Below are 25,055 nucleotides of genomic sequence, written 5' to 3'. Positions count from 1 at the left end.
AGATTAAAATCATATATTTCCCCATCCAAATATTTCCGATTATGACATGCACGACGGGGAAAAGAGAAGTATCCCATTTCTTGGCTTTTCTTATAAAGAGATGCAAAGCTAAAAGGAGAGAGATTATATGCTAATTATCAAAAAAACTTTACACTAAATAATAATAATAATAATAATATAATAAATACTTATACAGAGTCATATACGCAATTATCAACATTCAAATTTCAAACCACAAAATTAAGCAAAATCACCCACTCCATCTCTAACAATTCGATTCAAGCACACCATAAACTTCAAGAATGATTCCGATTTTCACCTGTCAAAGTTGGGAAAACAAAAAGAAAAAAATTATAAAATTTCCCTGATCTGTCATTCGAGAAAGAAAAAAGTATTTTAAAACAAATTTTCAGCTGATAAAATTTCCCAGATTTTTTAAATACTTGATAAAACAGGTGATTTTAGAATTTTTTTTTTAAAAAAAATAATTAAACAATTTGATGAATTTTCTTCAACCCCTTTTTATAACCTAAAGAATTTTGAATCTCATCCTTCACGAATAACCGAGAAAAGGATTAAAGAAAAGAAAAGCATGTAAATATAAAGATTAATCACTGCTTAGTGATGGCGTAGATGGCATAGATAATTCCAGGGATGTAACCCAAGATCGTCAGCACCAGACAAATCCAGAACTCATGCTGCACCCAAAACAAACAAAAAAATAAATAAATAAAAATTATTTGTGATCAAGAATCATGTTCAGATCCAAATTATTTCCCATTTAATTTCTACATAATTTTCTTTTAAAAAAAAATCTACAAAAATTAATATACGTTATATATATATATATATATATATATTTTTCCCATGAGATGAGATAACAGCACGAAAAAATAGTTATAGAAAAGAAAAGAAAAGAAAAGAAAAGAAACGAAACGAAAGATTTATACCCCACAGCCAAACTTGAGGAAGACTCCAAGGGGAGGCAAAAGAATTGCCACAATAATATCGATGCAAGTTGCTGTGCCCATTTTTTCTTCTTCTTCTTCTTCTTCTTATTTATTTGCTTTTTTGGGTTTTTGGATGCTTTAAATTTATGTCAAAGAAATATATTCAGATGAACGAGTAGTGGGTGGGGTTAGAGATTTATAGGCGGCGTGGGTTTGAATTAATTAATTAATTAAGGCAGGAAAGTACGTGTTTAATGGTGGTTTGTCTATTAGCCGTATGGATAAGGCTGCCTCCATTATATTCTTCTCTTGACCATTTTTTAAAATGACAAAAGAACTCGCGATCGATATAGTTTGATATGTATTTGTCGAGGCAATGTAATAATCTGTAAATCACGTTTGCAAGTTAAAATATATTGCATTAGTTAGACTGATGCTCTGCTTTTAATCACAGTTTTTTTTTCTAACATTTTGGAAGATTATTATGTTCATATACAAAGCTGTCCCACTCTCAACTATACAAACATATTCATTTGTCATGATAATACATTTTAAAACTAATAATATATACATAAACATTTTTTTTATTTTTTCTTTTATTATATGATTTTTCCAAGACTTAGTATATAAAAATTGATGAAAGTAACGAGTGGTTCTAGTTTTGTTTGATAAAAATAAGAATTTATAATTCACGTTTTTATAATTAAATTAAAAAAAATTAATTATAAAAATACATGTTAAATAAAGATATATTAGTGAAATGATATATCGAGTAAATCAATTAATGGTGTGTTGGTAAAACTTGCCCATTTTTATTCTCTTTAGTTTTCTCTCTTCAACCATCTTCTGTTTCTAATTTTTCAATTAATCAATAAAATAATACAAATTATTTAATGTTTTATAAATATTTATTTATTTTTATTTTTTATTTCATTCAAATTAAATTTATTATATATTGTTTCAAAAAAAAAAAAAAAAAACGAGCCACACAATTAATATTCTAACTCAGATTTTGGGTCTCATCGAGTTAGTTTATATTACACCAAGAACGTTTTTTCATTATTCTAATATATTAGATCACATGAATTTCTCAATTTTTTTTAAAATTGACATATATATTAACGATCTAAATACTAATATTTGATTACATCTTACAAAAAAATACTTCAAATATCAGAAGAATAATTCGTGTCATCTTTACCATTAGAGTTAAATCACGACACGTAATGTTTGTTTACGTTTTACATTAAATTAACATGAGCTGTCTGAATGTGGATAAGTATCGTTGACTTTAATTTCTCGAAAGTAGGTGTCATGTGAGTATTTAGTAGGTGTTTTGTGAGACGATCTCATGAATTTTTATCTACGAGACGGATCAATTTTATTGATATTCACAATAAAAAATAATACTTTTAGTATAAAAAAAATAATACTTTTTCAGTAAATGATTTTTTTTTTCCCCTCGGAAAGTTGGAAAAAGAATATTCTTGAATCAAACTTAATTCATAGGTGGAGTAGACTCAATCCATGGCAGGATGATCTTCCACGTGTGAAGCCGCCACCACAGTCTCTCATAGGAACGGAAGAGAGATAAATATGGTGCAATTTATCTTGAATTTTATTTTGATGCTTGATTCCTTATTTTGATTTTATTTTTGATTTTAGCGTGGTCGTGAAATCCGAATATATTAATTTAAAATATTAAAAAATTTTAAAATTTAAAATTCTAATTCGAGTAGAACTATATTCTTGGCTCTACCATTAATGGTATAATATGATAAAAAAAATTGGTTCACAATTTTCAGACTTTAATATGGTGGAGGGATAAATCCATTAGACAAAAACTTGTGTGAGACAGTCTCACTTGTCGTATTTTGTGAGACGAATCTCTTATTTGGATCATCCATGAAAAAATATTAATTTTTACGCTAAGAGTATTACTTTTTATTGTGAATATCGGTAAGATTGACATGTCTAACAGATAAAAGATTCGTGATACCGTCTCACAAGAGACCTACTCAATCCATTATATCAGTTTTATTTTGATGAATGAGATGCCATGATCGGATAAATTCAATGATTATCATTGATCCAAACACATAAGTATATATTTGATCTTATATTAAAAAAAAATTAGGTAAATGATCATCTTGGATCTAAAACATTCGACCCAAAATAATTACCCTTGATGCAATACTTTAAACTTGCCTGACCTTTCTCTCTCTTGTCACCATTGTTGTAACAAAGTAGGTGCGTACATCAACCACCATAAACTTGCAAGAGCGTATTACAGCAGTGTTTCCTTCTTCATAGCTCATAAAAATTGCTGAGATTACTGTCTCCCTAGTAATCATGATTTCATCTGAATACCAGGTTGTGACAAGTTTTACCACACGGGTAGGCGCAGTCGATGGCCTTGATATTTGCTCGATCAAAATACCAGTCTCCGACAGCAATCGCAATTGCCTGCATATCGCACCAAGAACTCGATATCAGAATAATCATTTGCACGATCAACAAAAGTAGACATACAAAATAAGCTGCTGGATTTTTAAACCGTGAAACTATTAACCTTGTATCCGGTGTTATAACTGATAGTACCAATACAACTCGAATTTCGAAATTATATAAAAACTCAAACATCATGTTCCAATCATTCTTCTTGCTCTCCAACAACATTGTGATTCTATCGTGTGAATACAATTGAATTATTTTCATTGTGGATCAATCAACTAAGGGTCGATTCATCTGTCAAATTTAAGCAAGCTGAGAGCGGGTTACTATCGCTTTCAACACAGTATATGCATACCAAAGCTTTTTTACACTGAAAACTGAAGAGAGGATTTAGTACATCAGATAAATACCGAGAAATAACGGTGTTTACTGCTTACCTTGTTGCCAATTACTGGAGAATTATCTGCAAACCAAGTATCTTGCCTCTCGGACTGGCAGTGAGCAAAACAAGAATTTATGAATAGCCCACTTTGTTGATACGCTGAAAAGCCTTTTACAGCATTCAGCATATGATACCTGAAACCTGGTCCACCAATGGAATGCTTAGAAAAAATGGAAAGAAAATGCTTAAACAAATTCACGTAGAACTTATCCACCTTGCGAAAAATCGGATTTGGGATGCAGAACATAGTTCATTGTTCATTTTACAACCATGCCAATTGCCATGCGGATCAGCGGTTGGAGGAGCCAGGCTTTCTTGGACCTAAATGCAAAAGGAATAATAAATTTTGATGAGTTCTTCAATAAGGGGAACAATTAAAAGAATAGTTTATTCCATGTACTAAAGAGAATCGATGTACAGAAACTGTAGCTTACCTGCCATGAATCATAGGCCGCATTAAGAATAAACAGAGGGGTTTTAATATTGGTGATTAGATTCTGAGGGAAGAAGCACTGCAAGGGACAGCATACATATAAAGAAGGATATCACATGTTGCAAAACGAAGTTAGATAATGTCCGTATAGAAGCACGAGGCTCACAGAAGTTGGATCACGGTGGTTGGTACAACTGCTTGGCAGGTTTCTGCGAAAACCCTGTTAAAAAATGGGTACGTTTAGCGTTCAAAGAAATCTAGCTCGTTCACCAGTCAAAAACATTCAAATACAAATGATGGTATCAGAATTCAGAACATTCAATCCCTTGCAATCCAGAACCATTACAAACCCATATTTCTCTTTAGTCATTATGCTTATCTAGATTACTAATCATCTTGATTGTTTTTGGATGCTACATTATTAAATAATTTTATGAGGTTCCCCCATCAAAGTTTTGTTTTGCGGAAGTGGAGATGTAGGCACGCAAATTGCATTTTGTATTTGTCTCTCCCTTCCCAGTACATTACCCAGATTATTTTTGATCAGCTCAAGTCGCACAACAAATCCCCGTCAGTTATAAAATGGATATCTATATGAGGATCAGCATGCGAGTAAAAATATAAGCACCGTGCCATGTTAGGTTCCTATTTGATCATGACAGGAAACAAAAACTTTATTTTCCTTGCTTTATGTGCAATGCCATCAAATGTAACTTGATTAAACTCGCATATATGTAACATGCAAAAACTTGTGTGAGACGGTCTCACGGGTCGTATTTTGTGAGACGAATCTCTTATTTGGGTCATCCATGAAAAAGTATTACTTTTTATGCTAATAGTATTATTTTTTATTGTGAAAATCGGTGGGTTGACCTGTATCAGAGATAAAGATTCGTGAGACCGTCTCACAAGAGACCTACTCGTTGAATAAAATAACGTACCCATCATATGTTTAAAAAAACATCAATCTTGATTCCTTTATCAAATCATATATGTATGTAAACTGGAAATAAGGAAAATATTGCTTCGGATATAATAAAATGGGTTTCAACATATTAGTACATGGAGACACAAATGCTGAAAGTAAATTTACTAAAATTCAAGACAAATTAGTGCAATTGAATAAATACCTGTAATCTAACCACGCCGCCAAAGAAATTTCTGAGTGCACGCCTACCAGATACATCAACGCTGTAAAAATGGAAACAATGTATATTGTGATAAAAGAATGAGAAAAGAAAGCCCTTAAGCTTGTGGATAATAGTATAGTTCAATATAAGAAAATAAGGAAAAATTTACGGAATTTACGCATCCATAAACAATCCACCATCGCTCAAACACTTCACTTTAGTATTTCTCGGGAATAAATTCCGAAATTCATCACAGTGCAGTATGGAAGCTAAACCACCCGCTGAACAACCCGAAAGAAGTGCCTGAAATGCTTTATCTATATCAAAAGGGAATATCAATCCGGAAAAAAGGAACCCAAAAAGGTGGCAACCGGATAAAACAATGTCTATTACTTGGTGAGCATTGTGCATTCCTTTGGACATAAGGTCTTCTATTACTGACAGCCAAATTCGTTGACCTCTAAATTGCAACCCTGCAGCCTACAGAAACAAGTTTTATACTACCTGAGAAAACACATATTGAAACCTTGACGCAGGCCCGAGCGCATGGCTGTGAATTTCTAGCTGTTAGCAATGACGCAACGTTTTTTTAACTGTGCATCAGCTCAGTTATTATGTTTCAATTGTTGTGAACATGGACATAGCCACACAGAACAGCATTGGCAATTGATACCCCCCTTACACTTGAATACAAACCACCGAACATATGGAAAATGATTAACCATTATAGCCAAAGTAAGGAAAATTGAATAAAATTTGGTGGGTGTGCAGATATTAGCAGTTTCATATGCAACGTGGTTCTCCCTTTCGTCTCATAAGAACACTTTATTTCACATATCAAAATTCTGGAAATAGTAAAAAATTATAAAGTGCACAGCATATAGCTAAAACAAAATTTGAGAGGCAAAAGCACGTTTTTTTTTTGCCTAATACAACTGGTGCAAACATGAAAAAGCAAGGCCAATGGTATGCGCCATAGTAAGTCTAACTGTCAAATCATAGATGAATAACTATACGGAAGACAATGATGTGAACCTTGTTTTCCGCATCTCCAGCAAAGGATCCCCCATCACAATACCGTATCTTCACTCTATTCCAGTTAAAAAAATCTGCACGTAAGAGACTAAGATGACAAAAGCTGGTATATAGAATTTTCACGGTTTTATTGAACTTGAAGTTATAAACCGGGATTTTCTTCAGCCCTGTTGCTAAGTATCCCTGTAAATGGAAGTTGTCTTTTAAAATACGTCGAAGACCCTCGATGCGTCTTCTTGCGATAAACACACGATCTAATACTGTTGCACCATCCTCCACCCTGACACACGACTTAGCTGATAAGATTCATGTGTGCGTGTAACAAAAAAATTATGGTTATGTATGGTTTTATGTCAACTGAAAAAGGAACCTGAAGTCCCAATCTCACAAAATCAAAGCATGGTTGGTATTTTGGTAGGGAGAAAATACAAGTTTTATTTTTGCTCTATTTAAGGATCAATCACTGGTTACTTCACAGGGTAATTAAATTTTCAAAGGTTTCAGAGAAGTTTGAAAGATGTAAAGCTAGACAGGGAAGAGAAGCAACCTTGTATATTTCGATATTTTTATGTTTGAATTTAATGACTTCACTTAAATAAGTGACAATTTCGCGAGTAAATTTCATGGTTGCATACTTCATAGGCATTTTTATCAAAGCTACACGAATATAAGGAATTAAAAGGGTGTGAATACAATACTAACTGTGGACACTGAGAATCTAAATCAACAGGAGTTTTGGTTCTAGAAGTAAAATAGAAAAATGAAATCAATTTAAATGTCATCATTCACAAAGTTGTGATTGTAAATATACCTCCAACTGGATGAGCCAACTGTTTACTCCTGTTCCAAACCCATGATGCAAGTGATAGCCAGGTAATGTTCCATCCATTATAATAACAAAAAATAATTTGTGACTCATTGCATGTATTTGGTTCGTTTGTGTTAAAGAATATATGTGACTCATTGCATGTATTTCGTTCGTTTGTGTTAAAGAATATATTTTTATTCGTATATAATGTAATAGAACAGAATTTTATTTATTTAAAATTCTGTTTTTAGCCCTGCAGTTTCAAATAATAATAAAGTAAATTAGCAACCCAGTAATTTTTTTGGATAAAAATGATATGTAGCTCTACCGTTGAACTGATATTGCCAAGAAGATGCATCTTGGTGTTGGCACTCAGACTGTGTTGGGTTCCCTTGTTTCGGCAGCATGGTTTGCCGAAACAGTAGCGGAGGTCGTCCTGCATGCTACCATTCAAATTCTATTGAAACTTCACCAAGTTGGAAATACGACATCAAAAACTAAGATATCCTACTATACGCAACAAGCAGCATGTTACAAAATGACCAGAACGGACACAAAGGAAGCCACATAACATCTTTCCTCCAAAAAAAAATACAGCCCATACAAGAAACCTGCATATTTACAGAACAGAACAACATGTGGTAAAAAAAAGAAACCAAATAGAAAACGCTGTATAGCTACAAACTACTTCTCTGGACTTACAAGGAACCAAAGCAACAGTCATGTTTGGTGGTTAGAGATTGCTAGTTCAACGGATATAATGAAAGTGGATTGTTCCGCCTCCCTTAAATACTGAACCTCACCATTCATAAGCTTCACCAGTTTACGGCAGATAAAAAGGCTAATTCCTTCTTCAGATGCTTCCTGTTCATCACCAAACATTTGGTTCAACAACCCTTGAGGCACTCCTCCGCCACTGTGTGTTATCCTACATTAAATCATAATACAAAACATAAGAAACTAAAAAAAAAAACTACAAACTTATGGTCCAATAATCGAAGTTCCGTCAATGTCAAACGAAAATTACAAGTGCCCAATATTTTAAATATTTAAAAAGAACTTTTTTTAAAAGAATAATCGGATCATGTATAGCATGGACATACCGTTACTAGTGCTTAAAAATGAATAATTCAGGAGAAAAACATGAAACCATCAAATCAGAAGTACCTAGTGTGGAAGGAAAAAAGATTTGCTGTAGTTTTGCTGGATTTAATCCTTCTGGAGAAGGAGTGAAAGATGTAAAGTAATATCAGCAAGCGCAATTTTCTTTTGCAAATATATTTGCAAAAACTTTAAGCGCTGAGTTAAAATGATTCAGGTGTAACTCAATGTATCACAAAATGATAAAAAGAACATTTTTTTTCAAACATATCATAGGTTTCTTCTAGGTATGACTGAAGATTTTCTTCTCTATTATCTTTCTCAAGAAAATAAAGCAAAGCATTTACTCATTCGAGTTAAAAACTAAACAGGGTATTCATCATTCCTTTGCACCGACCATTTGGAGAAAAGAAAGACCCATAAAAACTGGAAACACTGGTAATAGCAATCATTTTAATGCAGTTAGGCAAGTAAAAAGTTCACAAACGCAAAACTTACCAGCTTCTATAAAGAAAACTGAAATTTAGAAAAGGCTATCTTAATGAGAAATTGAACATAAGCTGGCCACTGGCGCCTTAACTTATAAATGGCTATAGCAGGTTCAGTACAAGAATGCTTCACTAATAATATCACCAAAAAATGGAAATACTTTTGATCGCACCTGAATTCTACGTGACCAAGCTGAACAGATTCCCCTATAGAATCTTTTTTCAAAGAAGCTGCAACACCAAGCTGGCCTCCACTCGGAATGACAGTAACTGATACGAGCAAGAAAGCCGCTAGGACTTGCTGAAGCCTCACACTGTCTCCATATAGGGTTTCATTTGAGAGACTTGGAGCTAAATTATCAACTATTTTCACACCCTTTGCATTGCTCTTCATCATGACTTGACTGATGGAAGCTATCAACACCTCATGCAGCTTAAACTCTACCATCTCCAGATCCATGTACCTGGCAGGATAGTGAAGAGTTCAATGAAAAACATCCATTGTATCAGTGCTCTGTGTTCAAGATTGAGAAAAAAAGAGGGGGATTTGGGGTGGGGCTGGGTGGCGGAATCCCCAAAACAACAGTTTCACTTTACCCTTCAATTATATGATCAAGATCTGTGTCATCGAGAATTTTATTTAGCTGCCGTTGGCAATGAACACTAGTGCGAAGAAGGCTTTTCTGCTCATCATCCAGGACAGTTCCTTCCATCATCTTTCGTGAAAATATAATTCCAGATAGGGGATTCTTAATCTCCCTTCTGATATATGCCAAGAGCCTCAATCTCTTCATTGACGTTTGTTCTGTTATGCGTTGAATGTGAAGTGCCTGTTGGAGTTCTGGACTTGCCAGCTGCAGGAAGCAGAAGACGCCGGTTACTTCACCATCTTCATCCAACTTTTTTATCGCACAAAGGAGGCATTCCACATACTTCCCACTCCTCGAGAAAAAACCAAAGGGTACCTTTTCAGATTCTTGACTGACTGCAGCGTTGTTGAGTACAATGCCAAGGTTCACATAAGCCTCTTGATTCTTGAATCGGCAACAAGCTACGTGGGTTCCAAAGACCTCACCGAGAAGCATTTTATTGATCACAGCATCTCTAGGCCATCCAGTTAATTTAGTCATAGCTGTATTCCACTCGGAACACCAGCCAAATTCATCTGAGCCAAATATAGGTGGGATAAGTGGATTAGGATTTTGTACTATAGCTCTGTAATCTCCTTCAATTCTTGTGAATTTGTCCATCATACTTTTCTGTGCGGTCACATCCTGAGCAATAAAACATACTCCCGCAACATTTTCCCGAACATCTCTGCTTGCACAAGCGTTTACAACTAAGCTGATGGGACCAGACTCTTCACTTGACCCGTGTCGTTTGATCTCAAACTGAACATTTCGTTCTTCATTCCCTGATGAGAACACAAATAGGGTTATATTTAGTTGACACTTTATCTTACATGCATGCATATATTGTACTTAAAATCTAAGAGGCGTTTATCATTGTTTTCGAGTCCACACCTTGAAGTGCCGATTCCAACATCTTATTCACTGCATCAGCTGAAGAATCTTCTACCAGCGCAAGAAAATGCCTGCCAATTGCTTCGTCAACAGGAAGACCAGTTATATCAGCAATTTTTGTATTCCATCCATTAACCCGCCCATCCACATCAACTGCCAAGATAGGCACAGATGCGGTTTCAATCAGTCGGACCATCTCAGATGTCACTGCTTCAAGCTCCTGCATTCCATCAATTCGCATGTCATTAAGTCTCGTATGAATCGCCGTTGTGCCCAAATCTGTAGCCTCGATATCCTTGAATGCGTTACGTAGAATAAGCTGCAAAGAGTGGATGGCATCCATCTCGTAGTCCTTCCAAGGTAAACTTCGTTCCTTGACAACCTCTAAGAATGCGCTAAAAGATGACCTTGGATGCAACTTCCTGCCATCATCCTCTGCATATGGTTCATTCCTGGCTCCACCCCAACGAATTTCTGCAGCAGTGTGCGACCTGAACCAGAAAAGCCAGTCCTTATCAGTTATCTTGACAGCCGCCATTCCACAGATAGTGTCACCAAGAGCAAGCGCTCCAGGAAAATTGGCGTCATATAAGCTATCTGTACTCAAACCTGTGGAATCTCGATGATACTCGTCTAGCCAAGAAACTATGTCACGAATCTGAGAGTCGTGTGGGGTTAATCCTAAGCTATAATTTTGATTCTTATATAGTAGAGCAGCCCCATCACATTTCACGAGATCCATTATGTTTGGGCTTTGTGAGACGATGCCTAAAGGGGCATCTCGCAACAGCATATCACACAAAAGGGTTTGAGTTCGCAGAATATTCTTCTCGAGCATCTGATTTTCCAATTCTAATTCTTTGTTGACATGAATGGAAAACACCTGGGAAAGAAATTCGCATGCATAACGGAGAGGGAAAGGGATGAATCTTGGGGTTAAGTGATGGCAAACCACAAGTCCCCAGAGCCGTTTTTCCTTTTGTGGCTGCGAGGAATTGGAGCCTTCTTCAACTTCCTCATTAACAACAACCGACATCACCAATGATGCAACTGAATTCATGTTTTCCATGTATTGTGAATGGCAACCGTGAGGAGCTCTGAGTGTCGAGCCACATAACGTAAGATCGAAAGGAAGCTTCTCGTCTTGAAGAACCTTAACAGGACGTGCTCTACAGTCGCAGATCATCCTGACCTTGTTCTTCATGAATAAAAATCGGGCAGCTTGAGGGATATCTGTGGCCGGATAATGCAATCCCAAATAAGCCTCAAGCCCAGGCTTTATGATCTCGGTGTACACCTCCCCATGATGATCATCATGAAACTTGTACATCATTACTCGGTCATAGCCCGTGAGTTCAAAAACCTCTTGCACCATTGTATCACAGAGCCTTTCCATGTTCCCACTTGGTAATGACTGCAATCTCGTAATGGCTTTGGCAGCAAGTTTATAAGATTGTAAGGCACCAGCAGCAGTCATCGAGACCTCATGACCATTCACAGGCTCAAAGTCGATAATAAAACTACCTGTAACTCTGTGGATTATACCATAAAACGGCTTTCCAGAAGTTTTGCAGTGTACCAAGATTGGGTTTAAAAGAGAAACCTCACCAAATCCTAATGCCTTATGTAAAGCAGCAGCACTAGGACCAGTGAAAATGGTTTTGACGTCAGTTCCGATATCAAGTACTGGGTGCTCTCCGACACTTGGAACAGCATGACTCGCCATTGTAAGCATTTCGGGAGCATTCTCACTGTAGGCAATCACAAGGAGTGACTTGTCATCAAGTGCCAACAAACACCCAAATGGCTGAATCAGCTTTCCTTTCTGTATTTGATGTAGGTAAGCCGTGGTGATTTTGTCAGGCCTAGGCCCCCGATCAACTCGGGCAGCACTTGTTGTACGCACTGAGCTTGAATAGTCAAATGAACTACCTGATTCCTCAAAGTCTGTGTGAATTTTTGCGTCTATTGAGGTCTGAGCGATCATCCTAGTGCTATGTCTCGACCTTGAGCTTGTAGACGATTGACCAGGATGTGAAGACGTCATTCCTACGAATAATATAACAAATAGAGAACGAAATGCAAAAAACAAATAAATAGAATCAAATTATGAAGAACGAACCAACTGCTCCGATTTTATGCACAACAAAGCTACATCAGCAATAGAATCATCTGTTGTGTTTCAGCCTTTCTCATTACATTCCAACAGAGTTTTGAACTTCCCCAACTAATGTACAGCCTACAGTCTACAGCATCAGCATACATATTTTGAAAAGCCACTTCTCATCAACAACCAAATATCATAAAAACATTCAAGGAGTCGTCCACAAAAATGTGAACTTAGACAATGACCAAGACACTAGCAAGCCACATCAAACTACTGTTACATACAATTGACAACCAAGTGGCTTAGACGGTGTTTCTTTTGGCCTTCAGAGTAGTGGCCTTTAGAGTAGACCTCAGCTATTTCTGTACGCCATCTAGCTTAACTTACGCATAGATCTACTTTCTTTCATGCCAACACATCATTCACAACAAATATCAATACCCCCAAACTTATAAATTTCAAACATCTCACTCAAACACCTCATCGACGTTCAGAAAGTAAACATTTCAAACAACAAAGATCACATCATCTTCAAACAAGTTCTTACAAAGCCACGATCATTCAAAAAGCACTTTCAAAATTTATCTTCCTCGTCCCCTCGAGTCAAGAAGAATCCACTTTGCAATAACTAAACATTCGAGATGAATTTTCAAAGCAAAAGATGTCATGGGAAAAACACAGTCAGCAACTAAATCCTATATCTGTAATACAAAAAAGTCAGAACATCATCTTCTGCATAAAAAAATTATTCCGCCATTCTCATCTAATTAAGAAGAAATTCATGACCAGAGCAGTAAGACAGTGCAAATAAAACTGGGAACTGTTTTGAAGTATACCTTGAGTGCAACTTGCAGATGCCCAGGAACGGAGCTCGAAAAAAAAGAAACCTTGAATCGTGGAACACGAAACAAACTGAAGCGCAACAAATTGGAAGTCCTAGTCCAATCAACCGAATCTTAATCCCGCAGCACGAAGAACCTCACGCCCCTGCTCAAGGAACCCACTGCCCGCCCGCCCATTTCTATTAAACAAACATTTCTTCGTCATAAAAATCCCATACACACTTCCCAATGGTGAAACAGTGCAGGTATGACTAGGTGCACTTCCCCGAAGTAGAAGGTAGTTGAAAGGGTCAAGTTTTACGTATATCTTTCTTATATATATACAAACATGTATTTCCATTAAAGAATTTATCAAAGTGTGACAGAACTTGAGTGCGTGGGTGAATATTAATTCCAAAAATAGTTTAGAGATGTGAAATTTATGAATATTTTAATATATACAGTATACATCATATCATATGAATAAATGAATGACAAAAATTTGTGTGAGACGGTCTCATGAGTCGTATTTTGTGAGACGGATATCTTATTTGGGTCATCCATGAAAAAATATTAATTTTTATACTAAGAGTATTACTTTTTATTGTGAATATCGGTAGGATTGACCCGTCTCACACATAAAGATTCGTGAGACCGTCTCACAAGATACTTGTCTTAAATGAATACGCGTAGCACATATTATTTCATTCATGAATGTAAATAGAAAGATAAGTAGGGAGAAACATTAAAAAAATGTAAATATATAATATTATCTAGCAATATTAACGAGCCCCGAGCCGAGCCGAACACTATCAAACTTGAGCTCGGCTCGGTTAACATATATATAGATTCGAGCTCGGCTTGTTTAGATCCATACAAAATACTATTTACTTTCAGTCATTAAACAAGGTCGTTTCATAGCTCGATTAACTCACGAACAGATTGGTTCGTTTACATCCTTAGTATTAATGTTCTTTTATAGTTGGTTAAGGGCTCGAACTCGTTCAAAACCGAACCGATTTAATCAAGTTGTTCATGAGTGATTCGATCGATCAGGTATTTAACGTAGGCTCCAAATCAAAAAATCTAAAAATAGATTTTTTTTAAAAAAAAAAGTTAGTATATTTAATATGACAACATCTGAACCATCTCTCTCGGAAAGGGGAAGCACACATCACTAAATTAGTATGTGATTAGCAATGTGGCTTCCGATGTCAAATGTAGGGAACATGTGGAATGACATCTTTATACATTTATGCCATGATTCTCGTGTGTTGTGTGGTCCTCTTCTACATGCGAAATATATTAAATTATTTGCCGATAAAAAGTTGCTTTCACTTTGGGGCATTAGTGCCTTAATACGTTGTCATTATTATAATTACAAAAATTAAGAAAGAAAAATAGGCATAATTATTTTATTTCGAATTTTTCAATAGTTAGTGGTAGGAAGATGCCTTTAATATTATATTAATATTAATTAGAGAAATCAACCCAATTGATCATTAATTATTATATATAGGGAATAATGAAATTTACTATTATTTTATTAAATTAATGTGAGACTAGTCATTGCAGGGACGGAATTAGAGAATTTTTTTTAATCATTTTAAAAAATTAAATATAAATGAGTAGGTCTCTTGTGAGACGGTCTCGCGAATATTTATTTGTGAGACGGGTCAACTCTACCAATATTCACAATAAAAAGTAATGTTCTAAGCATAAAAAAATAATATTTTTTCATGGATGACCTAAATAAGATATATGTCTCATAAAATACGACATGTAAGACCGTCTCATATAAGTTTTTGCCAATATAAATTTAATCAATATACAAGTTTCAACCAACATCATATGAATAATTAATATCTACCATGTTCGATATGTAGTTAGAAGAAAATTAGATTCAAAAATTAATTTAAATCTAATAAGATGAGAATTAAAAATAGAAACTGTTTATCATAAGTAAATTATTTAAAAATTAGAAGATATAATACGAAAAAATTTCAATACTTCATAATAATTTCCAAAGGACGAGGTCTACCTTCACCACACCGGCTGATATATCGATTACAGCCCTGCTTTTATATGTGCCTATTTAGTGAGCCCATGTAACAATACAATCCAGCAAATAAACGCATCCTTTCTCCTCTGGCAATACCTATAGTCTATAGATATGTTTCAGCCATGCCAATTACCAACAAACATATGAAAGATCTCACAGGCCGCAAAAGTAGGCATGCCTACTAAGGCGATTTTTGTCTTGATTAGTCGACATTCGACGCATCCATGTCAAGTCGCGCTTGCACATAGATCAAGCATTTTGTAGTTCAAATGGGGCCTTTTATTGCACCCTCTGCACTGATATGCGCGAGAGAGGCTCTTGATCTCAATCATATATGTTGTCAAAATTCGAAATTGATTAGTGTTACTAATTTTTTTTTAGAAAAAATTGCTTTCTATTATTATTTGAAGTATTGATGTCAAGGCATTTGAATACGCTGAAATAATATTTGGACATTCTTTTCAATCAATTTATATAAGATAAAGAGAAGAAATATATCATTGATTTTGAGTTTGAATCTGATATAGATGAATTATTGGAGAATTATGAAGATAAATAAGAATAATTATATATTTATATTAAAAAATAAAATAAAAACTATCTAGATGATCACCTAAACTCCTAGATGATAGGCAGTGGGTGACCATATGTCTATCACCTATCATTTTTTAGAACATTGTTTATATATTATCCGAAAATTGTTATAATGACTTCAGATAATATTGATGTTGATAATAATATATAGTAATAAAAATATAGTAATGATATGTCCAAATATTAATAAAGTAAAGAGATTTGGTCTTTTGTGAAATTTTCTATCAAATGGCCTTTGAAAATAAAAGCTAAATATTTATTTTATAATATAAAATATTACTATTATTTAAAAATATTAATACTAATTTCATTGTATTATATAAAATATTTTTTTCCTTATTTTGAAATGTTACATATTTATTTTCTTATTTTCATGATTTTTACCATCCAAATTAATCGTTATTTTTATTTTCTACAATTTGCAATAAAATATTTATCGATATAATTTAATCATTCTAATATTACATACACTATTAATAAATATTTTTCAAGCTAAAAAGTAATGCACATTGCTGCCACAGTCCCACACTCCCACTACTTAATTAAAACAACTAAAAACAAAATTATACTTATTCATCCCAAATTGACATTTGGGTTCTACTTTTTAATGAACAATATTTTTTCCATTTAAAAAATATTTATCTTTTTAGATCTAGCAAAAATATGATTTGTTCAAAAAAAAAAAACCCACATTCTTTTTTTTAATTTGTTTAAAGATGAGTTAGAAATTATTATTTATTTAAGAATGTGTTCATAATTAATCTTAAAAAGATAAAATCTTAATGTTCAAAATTCAAAAGCACAAAATATCCAAATGTGTAATAATGTCGAATCTCACAAACGAAATTACATCATCTAATATCAACATTTCAAATTTCGAACACGATCTCAGATTCAATCACTCTCGTCTCGAAAAAAAAATTTAATAATGCCATGATGATTATAAAAACTAAGATAGATGGGAACAATTATGACACATAATTATACATAGTAATTGAATCTTTACATCTTACTTAAAGTTGGGATCTTTAAATTAAAAAAAAAAAAAAAAAAACTTGTATTAATTTCCGTACCGGATTTCATAGTCCAAACGTAACTTTCAAGGATCCCCCCGGCCAGTGGGACAAGCCAGTAGTTGTTTTTTAAGGTTTTCAATAATCATAACTAGTTTTGTATTGAAACGATTCACAAAGCACTTGGGCAACCATCCTGCAGGATCCAACTTTACCACCCAAACAAAACAAAAAAATTATATTATAAAATTGAATTAATTTTTTTATATATAAAAAAAAGGGTAGAAAAAATATGAAATAATTAATGGATCATTATTATACCTGAACAAGATAAGTGACCATACAAGAATCATGTTCAAGCTTCTCAAGAACCCATCCAGACTGCAGCAGAAGCCCTCTTATTGAATTGTTTTGTTTTGGATGTAATCCAGCTGCTATTTCTTTTGGCAGAGAAGCCACTGCTACAACCTGTATTAATTTTCCATGTTTTCATTTTATTGTCTTGTTTCTGGATTTATCTTTTTTTACTCATGCTTTTTTAATCCATATGTATATATAGAAAAATGAAAATTTTCTAAATGGCCTTTACATTTTTCTGCAAAAGTAGTACAAATTTTATATATTGAGATTTTTATTTACTCACCAAAGTTCCATCATCCATAGTCTCGCGTCGCTCGTAAACGATGAATTCTCTGTTTCTGAAAGAAGGCTTAGATTTGTCTCCAAATCTTAGACGAATTATGCTGAGATTTTCTTCAAGATCTTTGATGTACTTGGCTTCTACTAAATCAGGATCCCATTGCTGCAAATATTTGATTTATAAATCATGTATACATTCAAGAAACTCTGGTTATTAATCTCTCACATCCATTTTTTGGGAAATACAAAGGAATGATTCGGATCACCTTAGCTGCATCAATAGCATTAGCCACTGTCATAAACTGCTGTGGAGAAACAGATTTGAGCACCCAACGGCTGCGAAACGTGTGGAGCGAACCCGAACGACGTCTCGATATCTCCACGTCGTTCTCCATCCCCACAGCTTCCCATCCATCGTGTCCAGCTGTGCTCCCGACCCGGTTCGATTCCGAAGCCGAAAGCAATTCTTGAATGCAGCTCTCACTCGCATGGTAAACATATCTTCTCAAAGAGTCCTCACTTATAGACCTACATATCAAGATATATAAGCAACAATAAGCTGTCGATATACATACTATTTACCAAGAAATAGTTATACTAGGGCTATACTGTATCGAGTTTACCAAGATCTGCTACAGCCTGCCGGGCTGGCTTTCATGTTCTTGCACGTTCAATGGGGCTTCCGTTCTTTTAATGAAGTTTTGAGAGTGATATATACCAAGAAACCTTGCATATGTAATAGGACTATAGAAATACGTGTATATATTATTAACTCCAAGATACTTCATGTCATCATACCATATTGGCTAATTATCATAATAATGATACAACTCAATTAGAGACAGTGGCGTAGTCAGAAATATGGCTCCATCCGGACTGAAATTTTAAACTCTAAAATCTTTTAATATTTTAAATTGATCTACCCGGGCTAATATCATATTATTCCAAAATTATACAAAATTTACATATATATTTTTTAAAAAAAAAATTGGACTACCCGGGCTAAAACCCGGACAAACAAGAATGTGGCTCCGCCTCTGATTAGAGACACTACTGTAAAATCGATAACCTGCAATTTCGATCATGTATGCTATCAGATTTCAGTTTGAACAGTATGTTAATTTTTTAAAATTTTTTGCAATTTTACTAATTTTTTCATTACGCTGACATATCACATCAACATTCACGTAAAATCGAGAAATATATGACTAAAAACTGATATTTTCAAATAGTAAGGTACAAACATGAAATATCAAAATTTGTATTTTTTTAAAAAATACAAATTTATAGGTCGGGATGACGATGAAAGATGAAGAATTGTGTGTAAAAACGATAGGAAGTGGGGCGAAGAGATTGGTGCACATGGAATGCCAGAAGCTACCCCATGATTAAAATCCGCGACTCCTAATTTTATCTTCGAGCGATCTCTCTCTTTCATAAAGGCCAGTGGCACTCCATGTGCATCGTCTTCCCCACTCCACTTAGTCCATTTTCTAAGTTAAAAGAATCTTCTTTCATAATGGCCAGTGGCAAACATTTATATAATATTGTTTTTTTTAATATAATAGAAGATTATCTTTTTATTTTATAAGTAAAACATTTTTCCATTCCCCCCCTTGAAATGGCCCTCTTTCTTTCTTCTTAATTTTCAGTTTCTCTTTATTTGAATTTTTATATTGATACACCGGGATGTCCCGGGCCATGAAACCGGGCCATGGGTAATGTCCGGGTCAGGAGGATAGACTATTCCCGGGTCAATAAGACGACGATCTGATCAGATATCTGGGTCTCAAGCTGCCCGGAACGTTGGGAGTATGACTTGACAGGGAGAATATGTAAAGAGGCCAGTCGAAAGGCCGGGCCGTTGAACACCCGGAACTTAACCTACCCGGGCTATTGGATGCCTGGGCTCTTATGTATATTCCCGAGAGGCATTCTACCCGAGCCACTTCGATAAACGTGCCACATTTAATTACGCCGAGAAAGTAGGGTGTGTGCGGCCGACCTATCTCTGACACCAATACAAGTGGTTGACAAATTCAGGTAGGCTGGATGTGATTAGTATGAGATTTGACATGTCAGAATAATATGGTATAATCAACCGCCCTACTATAATTAATGAGCATCACAAAGAACGAGGTCATTATTACATCCTCTATTGTAAATATCATGTTCACTCTTTGCATTTACTATCTATTCAGATATTAAATACACTCATTTATTGTGCATTTACTACTCACCTTCCACACCAATCTCACAACCATCATCTGGTAACATTGGTTTACAGCTTGGGTCTTTCACTGACTTAACCATCGGAGTGGTCACGCTGGATATCCCTCCGGCGCCCATTTACGCGGTTACTTTCTTGTTCGCAGATCTTCTCGGCTGCTTAAAGGAGGAAAACTTCTATTCCAAACATTCTGCTCTTATTTCTCTTATTATATTGATAGTACATCCGGTATAGCACCCGACCTGGCTCACCCATTTTATCCGGATCGCATCATATATCAACTAAAATTTCTTTTATGAATAAGCTTTTAATTTCCTCCTCTTGAATTTTAATTACTCGAAATGATTGAAATGTATATATCGCGCATAATAATTATATTTCGAGAAACTGTTTGAAAGTGAAATGTCCTTTGAAAGATTTTTCCATTAATTAGGTATTAGAGTTAAGTTGGATTTATCTAAGTGAGTGATTAATGACATCATTATGATAATAAATATTGAAGTACAAAAATAAAAAATTATGATGATTTATATTTATGTGCACATGAAATACATTATACATATTGAAAGAACTTGAAACTCATTCATTAGAGAACATGCATGCATTTATGGGACAAATGCCCACTTGAAATATGGATTCCAACTGGGATTTCATTTCAAATGATACTGTTCTTTTATGTTTGTGAAAATCACTTAATTAACTAAATATAAAGTATATTTAAATTTAACTGTATTTTGTTCTTCCAAACAAAACAAGACAAATATGATGATGTGCTTACATGTCATTTTTTTAATTTTTTTTAATTCCTCTCTTTTTTCCACTTTTTCCACTCTATTTTTCTCTTTTGTTTTCTTTCATTTTCTTCTATTTTTTTCCATCTTCCACAAACATTATTCACAAGGTTTTATATGAAATAATACAAAATTTTGTTTTCTTATCGGCTATTTCATCTCGTCTTCTTTTGTCTATTTTCTTCTTTTTCTCGTTTTTTTCTCTCACTCAATTTTTTTTACATGATATATTATAACATACAAGATTCAATTTTCTTGTTCCTTTAAATGTCTAATTCTTTTTCTAATTGTTTGGCTATCGAATTTTTTATTTGATTTTGTTGGTTTGTATTTTTATGATGCTATTAATCTGAAACTCTTATTAATTGTGTGTATTGCTTGCGGTTATCGATGCTACATTTAAATATCATCGTTGTAGGAGATTTGTGTGTGATATATATATATATATATATATATGTGTGTGTGTGTGTGTGTGTGTGTGTGAGAGATTAGGTTTTAGCTCATGATATTCAATACTTCTTGGTAAGGATGATAAATTTTTTTTGGCTTTCTTGCTTGTGGCTTTGTTTTAATGATATCTGAAAATTTTTTAGTGGGTAAAATCTTAAGCTAAAAAAATATTAATTCTTATATGGTAAAATTGATTTTATAATATTTATTCTTATTTAGTGTAGGCACAATTTGATCACCCTCACCATTCTCTTGAAGCCATGGATTTCAATGGAGATATATTCAATAATGCTCTTGAGTAGTTTTTTATTTAAAGAATAGTCGATTAACATTGTTAGTTGAAATGAAATATCGAAACATATGAATTATTTATTTTTGATGGAAATGTGGTATTGAATTTTAGTTTTTGACATTGCATAATGGAAATATTCTAAACTGTAATTTAAGCATTAACATGTTAATAATTTTATATTATTAAAAATTTTGTTTATTGAAAAAAAAATTAATAATACTCATCAAATTCGAAAAAAATGATACGGTTTTTCACATGTAAAATTTTAATATAGTAATTTTTAATTGCAAAATTATTAATTTAACATAAAAAAATTAAAATATTTATATTATTTTATATAAAACTGTTTGAATAATGTATGTGGAATTGGAAAAAAAATGGAGGAAAATGAAGGGAAAACAAAAGAGAAAAAAAGACGAAAACAAATAGGAAAAAAAAAAGAAGAGAAGAATTGAAAAAATATATAAAAAAAATCCATGTAAACACAACATCATTTGATGTGCTTACCACCACCGTAGGTGATCCGAGTCCGTCTCTGAGGGGGTGTTTGATTTGGTAATGCATGTGAACGCTTGATCAATAATCAGAAATTTAATTACATATGCCAACACTTTATCGGACATGACTGTCACACATAATTTGTGTATTGTGATTTACCTGACTATCGTGATTTGCGTGTTACTATGTTAACATGAGGGTTTATAATGTACATATCGAAATGTAACAGCCGCGGGTTCTATCGCCATAAAAAAAAAAAATCTTTATCACTATCAAAATTATCCGTGTAACTATTTAAAAACAATTGATTTTATCATTTTCATCTAATTTCGTTCAAAGTTATCAAACTAACCGCTAATCTTCATGTTCATGCGAAATAATATAAAGAGAGTAAAAATGATAATTAACATATTTGGAATTTAATATACTTACAAAGTTAATTTAATTAGTTAACTTAAAAAGAAGAAGCTAAAATACGTCTAAAAATAATATGCAGTTGATATTGTAAGTAGCACACTGTGCAGGGTGGGCTCTCTCTTGATCCGTAAGTTTACGGTACGCCGCTCTTTCTCATATACTCTTAATCTGTAATTTTTCGTATTTGATGCTTTCTGTGTCAATTACACGGGCGGATTCGCAGGATTCGAGCTTGAAGTTGCGATTTTTCAATTTATTTGATTACATTTGTGGTGGACTCATTCAATAAGATCAGTTTTGATAATGTTTTTCTGCGATTCTGAGTGGAATTAAAGTTCTATGATATGATCAGAATTGACCATCAAGCTGGATTTCAGATGGGATTTTGATTATTAACACATTCTTGGGATACTCTTTGAATTTTGATGCACGAATTTTGATGCTTTTTGGAAATTTATAGAGTTGTGGTGTTCTTGGATTGTTGAGAAAATAGTGGGACTTTGCTCTGGATTTCAGTTACGCAGGAAAGAGAGTTCTTTTCAAATTAAACAACCTTCTCTTTTGTGTTTTGTATATTTTTTCTTGGAAGATCACCTTTGCACAGCCATAGAAAATATTCATGGTATTTTTCATAGTTGGGGAACAGGGCCTACATAGCACCGCATATATCTTATGTAAAACTATCTAATTTCATCGTGAAATGAATTTAATATTCTTTGCTCCTTTGATTGAAGAACAGGATATGTATGGCTGCTGATAAAACTACTCTTCTGGCATTAGTTCGTCCAATGGAGTTATACAGAAGCAAGAGACGTGGTAACTATTTGGTGACTAGTGAAGGAGGAAACAACTCTACTGAAGAGCAACAATGTGATGGTACTGCAGCGTTGATAACTAGATTAAGTGAACCCTTAGTACTTGAGTTACCGGACCATATATTATGTGATATTTTTTCAAGGCTTCCGCTGAAGAGTATATTTTGCTGTAGTTTTGTTTGCAAGTTGTTTTTACGACTAGTCAGGGATCCTAGTTTTATCGAATTTCATCGCGCAAGATCATCTATCTTAACAACCAATCTAATTTTTCAACAAACTGTTGGTCAGTTGGGCACTCGCCACCTTTTTACCTTTAATCATGAGGAACCACCTTTACTATTTTGCTCATGTGATGATGAAAATAAATATTATTGCTGTCATCATGGGCTATATGCTTGGAATATTTCGGTGTTTACTTTTCATACCAGAAAACATGTTCTTGTTGGATCATGTAATGGACTGCTATGTTTGTATTTTGATTCATCACCAAAGCCTTTCTATGCTATCTGCAACCCTATTCGCTGCGAACAGATAGAGCTTCCTTGCCTGGCCATCTCGGCTCCATTTTCTACTTGCACAAACCATTCTGGATTTGGATATTGTCCGAAGACCAAACAGTACAAGGTTATCAGTCTCATGTGTCTTCCATCCATTGACCCCATGACCTCTGAAGAATCGCAAAGTTTGTTAGCTGATGTGTACACACTTGGATCGGATTCATGGAAAAGGATTGAAAATGCCCCTTGGCCCAAACACAAGTCGTTTGAGCCTCTTCTAAATGGTGCACTTCATTGGATAACCAACAGTCACAAACCTTGTGAGCTTATAAGCTCATTTGACTTGGCAGAAGAAACGTTCAAGTTTGTCCCAGCTCCAGCTCACTTCAGTCTACAGTATATGGACAGAATCTCCAGCATCAATATCGGTGTCCTAAAAAATTGCCTCTGCATCTGCTACATTTACAAGGATACTGTCTTTGAGGCCTGGTTAATGAGAGAATATGGAGTTAAAGAATCATGGACCAGAAAATTCAGCATTGACATGAAGTTTTATGATCAGATGTCGTTTGAGGATCTTCAACTGCAACGACCAATCAAATTCCTGAACAATGGGGATCTATGGTTTATATCTAGGAAAAAATCTCTTGTTTCTTTCAGCCCTACTAAAAGAACGTTCAAGAAACTAAGGCCGATGGGACCTTCGACATCCGAGGTTATTGTGCACGATTTGAGCTTCATATCTCCAAAGGATGTTGTGGGAGCAAATGCGCATAACTGAAGAATTTAAACTTGCTGGCTAAACCAAATTTTATTTTTGTGATATAGCTGTTTCTTCCATACCTACTTATGATTTGGCTGAGAACAAGCACAATATATGTATTTGGCACTATTGTGAACGGATTTCATGATAATGCAAAAGTTTTTTTTTTCCATAATTATTGCTTATATCTGTTCTGGCATTATATGAAGCCAAATTAATTATAGAATAACATATTTGAAATACTTGATTACAAATAAGTGATGTAGCTTAATCTAAATTGCAAAGTCTAGCAAATAATGCTGGTATTTACAAAAATGTCCAAGTTCAGATATTTTGTTGTATTAAATGTTGCTTCCTTTAATTTTTTTTTAAGAATCAACCACTTTCATTAAACTTGAACTAAATCCAAATACAGATTTGCTAATAAGCAGAGGACATAAATCTTTATACAAGATGTTTTCACCCTTAACTGAGCCATTCGAAGCCAAGATATGAGTTACCCCATTAGCTGTGCGTCGGTATTGTTGAACTTGGAAGCTCGAAAGTGTTGAACCGAGTTGATGGATAAAAGATACGATAGCTTCGTCTTCAGCAAAATGTAGTGAACCAGCTATGGATATAGCGACATTATTCACGTCGGTCTCGATGATGACCTTGTACCATTGATGTTGTTGAGATGCCAACACCAAGCCTTTCCTAACT

The 25,055-nt window shown here is 34.2% G+C and overlaps 5 protein-coding genes across 18 annotated transcripts; 1 reads left to right on the top strand and 4 right to left on the bottom strand.

Annotated features, from left to right (window-relative positions):
• Positions 1-154: 154 nt before the first annotated feature.
• On the bottom strand, positions 155-1,137 carry LOC142505451 (hydrophobic protein LTI6B). Of its 2 annotated transcripts, none has more exons than XM_075618434.1 (3): positions 951-1,137; positions 593-698; positions 155-320 (listed from the first exon to the last, which is right to left on the bottom strand). In XM_075618434.1, the coding sequence occupies exons 1-2, from the start codon at positions 1,029-1,031 to the stop codon at positions 612-614; spliced, it is 168 nt and encodes a 55-aa protein (XP_075474549.1). In that variant the 5' UTR covers positions 1,032-1,137; the 3' UTR covers positions 155-320; positions 593-611. The 2 variants fall into 2 exon arrangements, with proteins under 2 accessions (XP_075474549.1, XP_075474548.1); XM_075618433.1 differs by having other exon boundaries at positions 155-319; positions 616-698; positions 951-1,135.
• A 1,913-nt stretch (positions 1,138-3,050) lies between these two features.
• LOC142505523 (pectin acetylesterase 12-like) lies at positions 3,051-7,718 on the bottom strand. Of its 2 annotated transcripts, XM_075618540.1 has the most exons (11): positions 7,256-7,696; positions 6,595-6,724; positions 6,445-6,518; positions 5,803-5,889; positions 5,588-5,712; positions 5,410-5,470; positions 4,446-4,499; positions 4,281-4,358; positions 4,067-4,167; positions 3,842-3,992; positions 3,051-3,416 (listed from the first exon to the last, which is right to left on the bottom strand). In XM_075618540.1, the coding sequence occupies exons 1-11, from the start codon at positions 7,406-7,408 to the stop codon at positions 3,309-3,311; spliced, it is 1,122 nt and encodes a 373-aa protein (XP_075474655.1). In that variant the 5' UTR covers positions 7,409-7,696; the 3' UTR covers positions 3,051-3,308. The 2 variants fall into 2 exon arrangements, with proteins under 2 accessions (XP_075474655.1, XP_075474654.1); XM_075618539.1 differs by lacking the exons at positions 3,051-3,416; positions 3,842-3,992 and having other exon boundaries at positions 4,016-4,167; positions 5,588-5,889; positions 7,581-7,718.
• Positions 7,719-7,802: 84 nt separating this feature from the next.
• LOC142505522 (phytochrome A-like) lies at positions 7,803-13,574 on the bottom strand. 9 transcript variants are annotated; one of them, XM_075618537.1, is made up of 6 exons: positions 13,308-13,573; positions 13,019-13,099; positions 10,365-12,413; positions 9,439-10,255; positions 9,015-9,305; positions 7,803-8,180 (listed from the first exon to the last, which is right to left on the bottom strand). In XM_075618537.1, exons 3-6 carry the CDS (start codon positions 12,409-12,411, stop codon positions 7,973-7,975), a joined length of 3,363 nt encoding a protein of 1,120 aa, XP_075474652.1. In that variant the 5' UTR covers positions 12,412-12,413; positions 13,019-13,099; positions 13,308-13,573; the 3' UTR covers positions 7,803-7,972. The 9 variants fall into 9 exon arrangements, with proteins under 9 accessions (XP_075474652.1, XP_075474650.1, XP_075474646.1 ...); XM_075618535.1 differs by having other exon boundaries at positions 7,803-7,863; positions 7,955-8,180; positions 10,365-13,574; XM_075618531.1 differs by having other exon boundaries at positions 12,487-13,573.
• A 3,398-nt stretch (positions 13,575-16,972) lies between these two features.
• LOC142505363 (uncharacterized) lies at positions 16,973-18,421 on the bottom strand. The gene is made up of 5 exons (XM_075618327.1): positions 18,224-18,421; positions 17,867-18,128; positions 17,605-17,763; positions 17,283-17,429; positions 16,973-17,170 (listed from the first exon to the last, which is right to left on the bottom strand). The coding sequence occupies exons 1-5, from the start codon at positions 18,256-18,258 to the stop codon at positions 17,048-17,050; spliced, it is 726 nt and encodes a 241-aa protein (XP_075474442.1). The 5' UTR covers positions 18,259-18,421; the 3' UTR covers positions 16,973-17,047.
• A 3,871-nt stretch (positions 18,422-22,292) lies between these two features.
• LOC142505661 (F-box protein At3g07870-like) lies at positions 22,293-24,399 on the top strand. 4 transcript variants are annotated; one of them, XM_075618744.1, is made up of 2 exons: positions 22,293-22,416; positions 23,018-24,399. In XM_075618744.1, the coding sequence occupies exon 2, from the start codon at positions 23,025-23,027 to the stop codon at positions 24,369-24,371; it is 1,347 nt and encodes a 448-aa protein (XP_075474859.1). In that variant the 5' UTR covers positions 22,293-22,416; positions 23,018-23,024; the 3' UTR covers positions 24,372-24,399. The 4 variants fall into 4 exon arrangements, with proteins under 4 accessions (XP_075474859.1, XP_075474857.1, XP_075474861.1 ...); XM_075618742.1 differs by having other exon boundaries at positions 22,318-22,416; positions 23,013-24,399; XM_075618746.1 differs by having other exon boundaries at positions 22,322-22,405.
• The last annotated feature ends 656 nt before the right edge of the window (positions 24,400-25,055 follow it).

The sequence above is a fragment of the Primulina tabacum genome, chromosome 10 (assembly GCF_025594145.1).
Source record: "Primulina tabacum isolate GXHZ01 chromosome 10, ASM2559414v2, whole genome shotgun sequence".
Lineage (NCBI taxonomy): Eukaryota > Viridiplantae > Streptophyta > Magnoliopsida > Lamiales > Gesneriaceae > Primulina > Primulina tabacum.
Note: the sequence above shows the minus strand (reverse complement) of the source record. Positions and strands in the feature narration are given on the sequence as shown.